General features: G+C 36.5%; 1 protein-coding gene across 4 annotated transcripts; it reads right to left on the reverse strand.

Annotated features, from left to right (window-relative positions):
* Positions 1-2997: 2997 nt before the first annotated feature.
* Positions 2998-8906, reverse strand: LOC143221870 (uncharacterized). Of its 4 annotated transcripts, none has more exons than XM_076447478.1 (6): positions 8749-8906; positions 7868-8086; positions 7089-7400; positions 4404-4452; positions 3323-3403; positions 2998-3236 (listed from the first exon to the last, which is right to left on the reverse strand). In XM_076447478.1, exons 1-6 carry the CDS (start codon positions 8828-8830, stop codon positions 3227-3229), a joined length of 753 nt encoding a protein of 250 aa, XP_076303593.1. In that variant the 5' UTR covers positions 8831-8906; the 3' UTR covers positions 2998-3226. The 4 variants fall into 4 exon arrangements, with proteins under 4 accessions (XP_076303593.1, XP_076303592.1, XP_076303591.1 ...); XM_076447477.1 differs by having other exon boundaries at positions 4404-4500; XM_076447476.1 differs by having other exon boundaries at positions 6873-7400.
* Between the last annotated feature and the right edge of the window lie 2285 nt (positions 8907-11191).

Genomic DNA, 11191 nt, shown 5'->3' on the forward strand with positions numbered 1-11191 from the left:
AAGTCAGAACGTTTTCGTTCAATTCCGATTTAAAACTAGTCGACAAGATCATTGATCTACACGGAAAATAAGTACGGAGCAGAGTAAGAAACAGTTTTTAATTACAGTGAGATAATTGCTGACGTGACAATAAATCAGTTGTTTTTATCCCGTAGGTCAATGACCGGATGACTGTTAATTTTTTGCCAGAAAAAAAACTGAACAGCCTCTGGATCGTTCCACGTTGAAAGTGGACCAAACTAGTTAAGTTTTTTTTCAAGAATTTCGCTTAAATGATCCGAATCTGTATCGTTGACGAGCCTATTGTTACCGCAACCTTTCGGAAGATAACGAAATAATATCCGCGTGTCCTCGGCAGCTTGGAAACTACGCAATGGCGGAGCTCGAGCTCCATTTCGGCGGGGAATTCGTTGAACGCGCGCGCGTACTCATTCTCTGACGTCGCGTCGGCTCGGAAAAATAGAGAAAAGAATCGGAACTCTACCGTTATGTTCACCCAACTCGCGCCATAATTACAACTTGCTACTTGCGAGATGTATACGACCAGGCGATACAGTCGCGGCCGAATGCCGGAGAGTATCTGCAGCCTTGTTTCTCAGGTGATTATGATAAAGTTGAGTCATGGTGTCTGTCAATGTTTAATAACGGGCGATTAGTCTTCTCTAATTTATGTTGCATATCATCCGAGACGATGCAACGTGGACATTTAGCCGCAGAACAACCGTCTAACCTTCGTTTTATTTTTTCCTTTCGGTGCGATGCGGATTTCTCGGAAATTAGCATTAATGTTAATCACGCTTGAATCGGCATTTTTTCGTGGAAAACCATTCTTCAAGGAATCGGCACAGTCCATGGATGTGCATATTATTACTGTGTACTGCTATGGTTTTCTCTATGAATATATTTAAATAAATGTTCCCCCGATTATGTAAGTAGAGATGGTAATTTACAAGTTTGGAATTTATGTTTGCTCTTTTAAATCAATTTTGGCTTTACCTAGTTATTTACGCGTGACCTGTATTGTCATTCATAGACTGCGGACTTTTATGGAGAATGAAAAATTCCAACTCCAACAAACTGGAGCGAAATAAAAATTGACTTTTAATAAGTTCTATATTGAAAATAATGTACAGATAGTTCTCTAAAAATTCTTCTAATATATTTTGTATTTCTTCTACTGAAATTCACTTCTCGTTTTGAATATCAAGGTGGAGTGGGATAAGTCCGCCCTAGTTTTTGCAAAGTTGGACTTTAAACTGGTGTATTTTCAGTCTGGTATGTTAAAACTTAACGTTCTTGGTATCAAACTCTTGCCACAGTTATTACTGATGAATTAGTATCATGTAGGATTCTAATTTTGCTTGAAAATTATCATTTTGATAGGATATTGTACAAAGTGTTTTACCATATAAGGATATGATTGCTTTACTTCTTTTTTAATTTAATTAGGGTTCAAATGCAATGATTATTACTAGACTGCAGATCTTTATGCATTTGTGGCGTATCGAAATGTCTAAAGTACAAGAAGAGGCTTATATTAATAAAAAAATTTCTCTCTTTCAGTTTCCACAAAATTCGGAACATTTGCATAAAGATCCACAGTCTTATTGCAACGAATATGCAATAAAAATTACATTTGGCCCAATGCTTCCATTATTAATACCATTTCTCTGTCAGTTACAATATTTTGAAACTATTCACATGTACATCACTTCGTTTTTTACTAAAAAATACAATTTAAATTCTCCTGTGTTGCATAAAGAAAGCCAGATGAATTCTACGCATGCAAGGTATGATCATAAATTTCTTTGGTAGATCATGCTCGTTGAAGTTTTCCGCAATTTATGAACGTGACACGTTGCATTTAGAAACATATTACAACTATGAAATCTCTCGTTCACATACTCGATCTATCTGCTGGTAATATTATTCTCAACATGTGGGCGACATGTTTCATTTATACAGCATTATTATTTTCACAACTGGAAGTAGAAATTGAGATAGAGACGAGAGCTGCTAAAACTTTCCAATGTTACTGGCATATGCAGCAGTCAACATTGAATTTAAAAGTTTGAGCGTGATTAAATTTTCTGCATATCATTTCGTAACATATTTTAAATTTTCATTGAGGGCACAAACTAAAAAGTTTTAAAAAATCCCTTCTTTATTTTTGCATGTGACCTTGTAAATTATAATTTCTGGAAAATCTTCTCTGCATATCATTTCGTAAACCACTGCTTCTAATTGATTCTAAAAAATCAGGTCGTTCGATACAATTATAAAAAAGTTATTAGTTTTTAAAAAGTGTACGAATACTTTGTACAGCCACTGTATGTGTACATGAGTGAGCACTTTGTTTTGTCAAATATATGATCCGAACGTGATTTTAGTATAGTCTATGTTTACGTTATTTAGTACAGTTATGGACATATAATGTTGTCTACCCACTCCAAGAGAAATCCGAAAATCCCAAAGTAATTTATCTGGAGAGTCCACATGAAACGGTAGCCAACGCGGTAGCAGGAAACGCGAAAAGTTGAACTGGCAGCGACTCGAAGTTGCGGCTACGCATTTTTCGTCGGTTGGTTCATAAATAATCGCGCGTGTCTGTTTAATTAGCAATGAAAGTTGCAAGGTTGTAGCTACCGCGGCGCGAGAACAATGGTGTGTCATGTTCCATTAGATTTCCCGGAGGATCATAGTAAACTTTCCAAGGCCGACAGGAGTTCTCGTATAAAAATGATCGCGGAACATGTGATCGATCGTTTTGCGATTGTAAACGCAGGTACGTCATCGATCGTAGAGAGAGGAGCAGAGACGACCGTTAACGTGCATAGTATGCAAAATGAATGCTCGTTAACGCGTCGTTTCTTCCCCTCTAACGACGGGCATCAATTATGTCGGCGCGACCCGCGATTATTTCCTGCGAGTCGCTTAGCCGCTCGGATAATGCGATAAATCGCCGGTGTGTTTTATTGAAACCAAAAACGAATCGGCTGTGTCTCGTATTCCCTTAATTTATTTCGATGCTCGATACACACGGTTCAAGAAATGGGTGATCAAGATGACGAACGCGTCGGATCGTTCAAAAATTCATGTTGTTCAAGCGTTCTATGTGTCCGGGGTCCGTTAGGCGAGCGCGCGCTTGTAAAACACACGCATGAGCACGGGCAGCATGAAGTTGCTAACTCTCCTCTCTTCGTTCACTGCGCGCGGTCCGTTTGCTTTATTTGCCCCTGAAAGAAAAATGATTTCATTAACAGGCGCGATAAATCGTCGGGACGTCTACCCGGTGTACAGGTAAGCGAAACTTCGCACGTACCAAGATTGCGCCGAAGCCTGAGCTGAGGCTTGGGAATACGAAGTTCCGCCGTATCCGCCATGCCCGCCGCCGCCACCGCCACTGAAATTCCGCAAAAATTAGTATAGCAGCTACCGGACTGAATAAAAATTTTTGCCCAACTCTGTTCGGACAATTACAGGTCGACGAATTTTGACAGACTGATATACAGGGGTCAGCTATCAGCAAGGCCATCAAACTTTATCTTATACCTTCTTTTCACTTCTTTTTATCACATCTCATATATCTAGATGGAGTGCATTATTCGCGGATTTTCTAATACTTCAAAGCTCAACGAATTGAATAGCATTTATTCTGGTTCTTCATTTATTAAAAATTGGTTTTTTGCGTTTTCTTCAAGACTAATATCGTTATGTAATACGAGCATATACAAACGAAAGATCTTCGATGTCTTTATGCACACTTCTCAAAAGAATTAACGGATCACCTCTGCGTACTAGTTTGCATGATCATAACTCCGTTAAAAATTGGTGTATCGATATCGTTAAACAGTGGTTTGAAAGCGTGAAACCTCTAGTTTCGGACGCTCTGTTTCAAATTCTTTCTATGTTGGCTTTTTACGAAGTTATAGCGGGATAAAGACAACATTGACGGTTAACAAAAATTTTGTGCAACTTTGTAATATCACACGGGGAGAAACAAATTTTTTTGATGAATCGCGTTAATGTCATTTGGAAGGGTAAACTTTCCTGTGTAAAATGTGTGGTTGTTGATTGTTGTGCGATTTTTTTTTACTCGAGTTATTCAATATTGAAGTAAATACTGGCTTGTTAAAGTTTAACTGGCTCCAGAAAGCGAAAAAATTATCGTAGAATCTTGTGCAAAAAAGTAATAGAAAGAGCGTTTCTTTCTCTTCAAGGCACTTCTTTTGTATTTTTCAATCGAATCGGCAGAATCTCTGCTTCGATCTGACTTTCTTGCCGAGATACATATAGCGAATTAAAGGAAAAATGGAAATTGTGCATATTTTAAGCATATTTTCAGAAACTGCTGGTATGTATATCTTTATGTATACTTTCATTATAAAGTTGAGAAAGCTTACCAAGTATTGCAACCACCGCCTCCGGACGGATGATACGATGGATAACTCGCTGCAACAGGTACAACAACTACTGGTACAATACCAATTGTTTGTGTTCCTATAAAAACCATTTAGCGTCAAAAGCAGAAGCGATGCGATGCTGCAGTTGTAGACCTAAATCGACGTGTACTCAATTTTTCTCACACAATCTCTTACAAACTAAGATCGTACCATTTATAGAACACTGTAATATTCAATATAAACTTATTCTATATGTTAAACCTAAGTTATTTTCGTCTCGTCAATTCAGAATTGTAAGGAGTAATAATTATCTACTGCATGCTTAAAATGTAATAAAAGAACCCATGCTATTAGCTATATTGTTCGTTAACTATATTGTTATTCCTAGCTACAGTGTTGAAGTTGTTTTTTTAGATTATATACTGGCAAAGTACAAAATTATTCAGTGCAATTATTAGTTCCGTTTAAGTTTCTCATTCTGTTCAAATTGAATGAGTGAGAGAAGTGAGAGAGTATAAACTAGTTTTATTGTAAAATTGAAAAAATTGGTAGAGTGTATCAAAGATGACATTGTCAGTTGACTACTACTGCGCAATATTCTTAACACCCGAAGCATGCCGCCATTGCCAAAGCTTGAATGATTAGTAGACTGCAGATTTTATGCATTTATAGCAAGATTGTTCAAATCGTTAAAGAAGAAAAGAAGTTCTTATTTGGATTCTATTTCTAATAACTAATGCAAAATATTGATTTTGCGTAAAAAAATCCACAGTCTAGTAATTAACTTACTCTACTAATACCAGGAAGACTGCATTTAAAAATTGCATTGATTAAAAAACTAATAAAATAATTTTTACGCTGTAAAATCAATTTATTTATGTCACTCCTAGTATCAGAAGAGGGTATTTTAATAATCAAATGTTTTATTTAATTGAGCATTGATCAATGAGAAATTTTTAAATATTAAACGTTATGAGAAACGATAATATATTATGTATGTAATCAAATGAAAATATAAGTTTTTTTTTAATGAAATGAGAGTGCGATCTCTTATGAGTAGATAGGCATGGTCAAATCAGAGAAGAACAGATGTAACACTTTCTCGTAGCCTGTTTTTCAAAAAGAGAAACTTGACCTATACTCTCGGTAATAATAACTGTCCATCATAGTTAATTGCAAGATATAATAGCCACTTCTTAACCATTTTAATTGGTTGAAAATAATACGACGGTATTTCCAAATTTTTCTCTAATGTTTTTACTGTTTGGCAATTGATCTACTTATTTTTATCATACACGATACAGTTTACAATCTACAGTTCATCAAAATGTCACTTGAGTGTCTTAAACAAAGTCTCTCGTTTCGAAAAACCGCAACGTGTCGATGACTTACATAATTTCAAAAATAATCGAATATTAATAGAATTGCATTAAAGAGTTATAAATCGGGGAAAGATGTTGAGAACAACATGCAGAAAGTCGTTCCTTTGTTCTTCGTTTCAGAGCACATGCAAATTGGTTTGAAGACAATGATGTGCACAATGTTTCAATGATAATGAAGACCACATTGTCTCCTACGTGGGCCACAGCGATTTCATTTACCACCACCAGTAGGTTAAAATGAGTCTCCTAGCTGGACCAAATCTAAGACCATTAGGTTAGACCTAGTTCCTGAGGTCATTACCATCGACTCTTACAAGGGAAGGACCCCAAGTGTCCGACTTCGGTTTTGATAATTTTTCGTGAGATTATGGTATATGGATCTCTAATTATGTACGCAAAATATTAGGCGTAGTTACACAATAGTTTCAAAGATACGGCTAATGGAAAGGTACGAAACTTTAATTGTTTATATCTTTAAAACTATTGAGTTACTACACCTAATATTTAGCATACATAATTAGGGATGTATGCTAAATCAAGTCGAACACTTGGGGTCCTTTCCTTGTTAGTGTGAACGAATATTATAAATATATTCTATAATATTAACAGGATGTCTACCGAACCACGATCTTGAGGAATCATGCAAAGACAAAGTAACTTAGGAAATAATGTTATATTATTTCTAGCAAACATATTAATTAACACATTACCGACCGGTGATTATTGCATAATTTTGAAAAATCTATGAATAAACACTTTTTAATGGAACCTTCAATAGCTATTTCAACAGGAATTTTCATTGTGAACTAACAAGTCACCCACAATAACGTTTCATTTGAGATCGCAATGTAAAAGAAAATTTCTATGTTTTTTCTTTGTTACAGCACAATTATTGAAAATACTATTAATAGGCTTCCGGAAGGTAAAGTGTTAAGAAAGAAAATAAATTTCTATTTCACTCCAGTTCGTTGCAATTCAGGTAGACAATTTCTATTGTACTGGATAGCTGAAGATAGTTTTGTCCAACTAGAAGCTCATTTTGACCAGGGAGCACCATGCTAATCACCTTCACCTTTGGGATACCCACCTCCGCCGCCGCATCCTCCTCCTCCACATCCGCCTCCACTGGGGTAGCCACCACCACCGGAGGGATAGCCTCCACCAGGGTAGCCACCACCAGAGTAGCCACCACCAGGGTAGCCTCCTCCACCACAACCTCCACCACCGCATCCTCCAGGTCCACCTCCAAGGCCTCCTCCATATCCGCCGCCAAATCCGCCTCCGAATCCACCTCCAAACCCACCTCCTCCGCCTCCTCCGCCGCTTTTGCCACCTCCCAAGTAGCCCTTCAGCTTGCACTTCAGACAAGGCGACCTCCTGTTACGGACTTTCGTCATCTTGTCCATTTTCGGTTGGTGTAACAAAATGCCCTCAGCGTCACTCTTGTCCAGCTTCACCCGGAGTACCTTCGTCTCACCGGATTGGTTGATCCTCTCCACGTTGAAACCCTCTCCGTATTCAAAGTCGTCGGCTAGCTCGTCAAGGTTCACTGGCACATCGGTATCTTCCTCATCTTCGTCGACCTCGATCACCAGGAGGACGGTGGCCAGCGGCCCTAATGAAATTCGAGATTTAGTTAACACATTACCGACCGGTGATTATTGTGTAATTTTGAAAAATCTGTGGTACATGCAGGGCCCGCTCTAGCGGTTACGATGCACTATGGGCCAAACCGACGAAATCTGTGTCAAAATCAAAGAACTTTCGATAGAAATGAGATAGAGCGATGATATTTTTTTTTAATGAAAGCTGAAACTTTGCAAAATATGGGATAACTATGGAGATTGTGGTACGAACGTTTTTTAACTTTGAAAGAATTCGTTAAACTTGCACAATCTCAAGAAAATTGTGGTTTTTCCAATACCACGCGAGGAAAATTTTTTTTTTCTGATATCTGTCAACCTTGATCTACCAGTCAGTGGAGCACCAGATGGGGTACTTGTTGTTAATAACTTCCACAATTGATAGCGAAATGAATTTGTAAGAAACAATGGTTTGTTTAATCCGTGTTTGTGACCTCACCTGTCAGTTCTGGCACCCTTTCGAGAATCTCATTTTCGAACATTTCGTCCGATTTCTCGGCACTGCTGTTTTTCACACCGTAAAGATTTATAACAAAAAGCACATATTGATGTTTATCCTCTTCCTTCGGTGGTGGTGGAGGCTTCAGTTCGGTCGACAATGTCGTGTCCTCTGCATCGCTTATCACCTCTGCATCGCTTATCACCTCTGCTTCACGTTCTGAAAATTATGAATTATGAATTTGATGATGAATATATTTATGATTTATGACAAGAATGCAATTTAATGATTAATGAATGCAATTAATGAATGTAATCTAATAATTTAAAGTAGTAAGACGATTAAAAGAATTTAGAAGCATCAATATTTGATTAAAACTTGCTAAGATTATGTCAAAATTGGAGAATTCTAGTCAGTTCTAAAGTATTACTAAAAATATTTTCTATTTGAAATACACATTTTACACTATTTCAAAATAATGACTGCAACCCTGAATGCCTAGAACAGGATGAGTACCCACGTCTAATTTGTTTTTAAATTTTGTCGAATATTTTTGTTGACAAACAGCAATCGTTAGAGATTTCTGCTGTATTAGATAATTATAAATTCAAACTTGAGGCATAACAATACATATTAAAATTACGAAATCGAACTACAGAAGAAAATTTCGAGTATTGGCATGAGGGTCAATCCGAAATCAGAATGAATTTTAACAAACAGTTTCACACGAACAGGTTGAAAAATTTCGAGCTTCATTCGGAAACCTTTTCTGATTTTTGACAAAACAAACAATTCGATCAGCAGTTCGGGGTGAATAGAATAATACAATAAAAAAAAGAGAAAGGGGTTGGTTTAGATGACTACCCCTGGAATTGACTCACTTGGTGTCGGTACGGCCGAAAGGATCGTGACAAATAAAAATATAGCTAGAGCACTGATACGCCAGGATGTTCCACCGGCCATTGTGAAGAGCTCAGGTCTCTCCGGATGCACTGTGCTCCAATCCTTTCATGTTACCGCTTTTATAGCAATCGATCTTTACACGTGCACCGTTCTAAGATAATTACGTAACATCGCGGGGAACGCGAGACCATTACTCTGCTATTTTCCTCCACAACATCTGTTTATGTACCACTATAGTATAGTAAGCGCATCTCTGCGCTTTTGGTTTTTCCAGGCATGTCCGGACACACGCGTTCTGATGTTATTGTTTTCGAGCCGGTCCGGTTCTGTGGAGACGATCCACGTTTCTCGTCAATTCTACTGGACCAAAGTTGGGCAAAAATTTTTGCCCCACTCTGTACTGGACAAACCACATTTTTCAACATTTTTTCCAAAATTTTCGGAAACAGCGATCTTCAATCATCGGGATTGCCAAAACATTTCGACAGCCGTTTCTTCAAGATTAAATATAGGAGCATAGAAGAAAGAAATCTAATTCTATAGGTAAATATATATAAGAATACACTAAATTATAATGAAATATAATTTAAAATACTAGAATATATAACTCCAGCATTAATGTTATGTATAAATTTAATTATATACTTATGTATAATACTAGACCAAATTGTTTGACGTAAGCTTATTAAACTAAACCAAACACATTTTTCAAAATTTTACTTATCGATTTTTAATCATTGGAATTGCTAAAACATTTAACTACCAGAGGCTGCAGATTTTCATGGAAAATAAAAATTTCCTGCCTGAATTGGAAAAACAGGAACCGAGGAAGAATATCTTTTTTTTCAATAAATCAGCACTTTTAAATCTATTCATCCGTTTTTGCTCATAAAATCCACGGTCTATTAATTACCCATAGATGCGACTGTGTGAACAAGGTATTATTTATCAGGATACGAGCATTTTTCATCGATCAGGCAATACATTAATCGCTTGATAGTCTGGGTGGTACGTGCACACCTCCTGCACCAACATGAAATGAGAAAGACAAAATTATTGTTATATAAAGTCTCGAGGTAGGCAATGGCGTTGGACGTGTTTAGTGGAAAAGAGGAAAATCAGAGAGGCTCGTAGATTTTCTATTAACTTTGTTTCAAGAATTACGATACTTTATTTGTATGTGATTCATTCGTACATGGATAGGTACATGGACACTACAATTTCGCACATAACAGATAATTAGACTTTTTCTTCCGAGCTTCGTAATAATAGTAATTTTCTTTTTATTGCGAGAACATCTATCGGGTGTAAATTAATCAAATCAGAGTAGGAATGCAAAATTGATGATTATTAAACTGCGGATTTGATGCATTTGTGACGAAATGAGTAAGTGCAATTTGAAACAGTGAAAAAACTAGAAGACTGTGTAGTATTTTTGCATTACTTTGACTACATTAGAATTATTAGTGAAAATATAAATTTATGCAATCGATGCACGAACTTTTTATTTTGCATAAAGATCCGGAGTCTTTATTTTGCATAAAGACAGGAGTTATGGTCATCGCATGGTATTTTATCTCGAAAATGCGTCATCAGTTCTACGAACACGTGAAAATAATTTTATCAATTAATACACAGATTTGAACTTGACCTTGAACTTGTTCTCGTGACGTAATTCTGCGCTACACAACACTACATAAACATTGCAATATAACATATTAATATGCCATATTGTAAGAGCAATAACTAAAAAAATGTAGTTGTAAGTTTAAAGTGTTCACAGTCACCGTGCTCGCAGTTTGAAAAAGTTAAAAGAACAAAAGACCCCGCGGTATTGTGTTTTTGGGGTTTTCCACTTCCCGTCGGTTATATTTAGCCGTTTTAATTTGTATGAAATCTGAATCACTCATTCGCATTTCAAATTTGAAACCGCATGAAATAGTTCGCCATTAGTGTTCGTTATCATGCTTGATCTTGACATCTCGCATTTACTGTCTTCATCAACCGGTTAACGTAACACGAAACTGGATGTTGCAACAAAAGCTGCCACCAGATTGAACAAACGATCTCGAAAATCACCAAATGTGTCACATGGACATGTTGGAAGCAGTATGGCATTTTTAATATAAAATTTTAGATATGAATTCATTCTAGAACAATTCTCAGTGGACAGCGGATTTGATGCATTTATGACAAAAATGAGTACGTGTAATTTAAAACAGTCAAAACATTAAGAGAATTTATGAATACTATTATATTATTTTCAACCCATTACACATATTAACAAAGAAAATACATCTCTATGTCACTTCAGTTTCTTGTAATTCATAGATAATTTTTATTTTCCACAAAGATCTAATTATTAGTATTAATTTTATTTTTCATAAAGGTCTAATTATTGGACTGCGAATTTTCACACAA

Source organism: Lasioglossum baleicum, chromosome 3, assembly GCF_051020765.1.
Source record: "Lasioglossum baleicum chromosome 3, iyLasBale1, whole genome shotgun sequence".
Lineage (NCBI taxonomy): Eukaryota > Metazoa > Arthropoda > Insecta > Hymenoptera > Halictidae > Lasioglossum > Lasioglossum baleicum.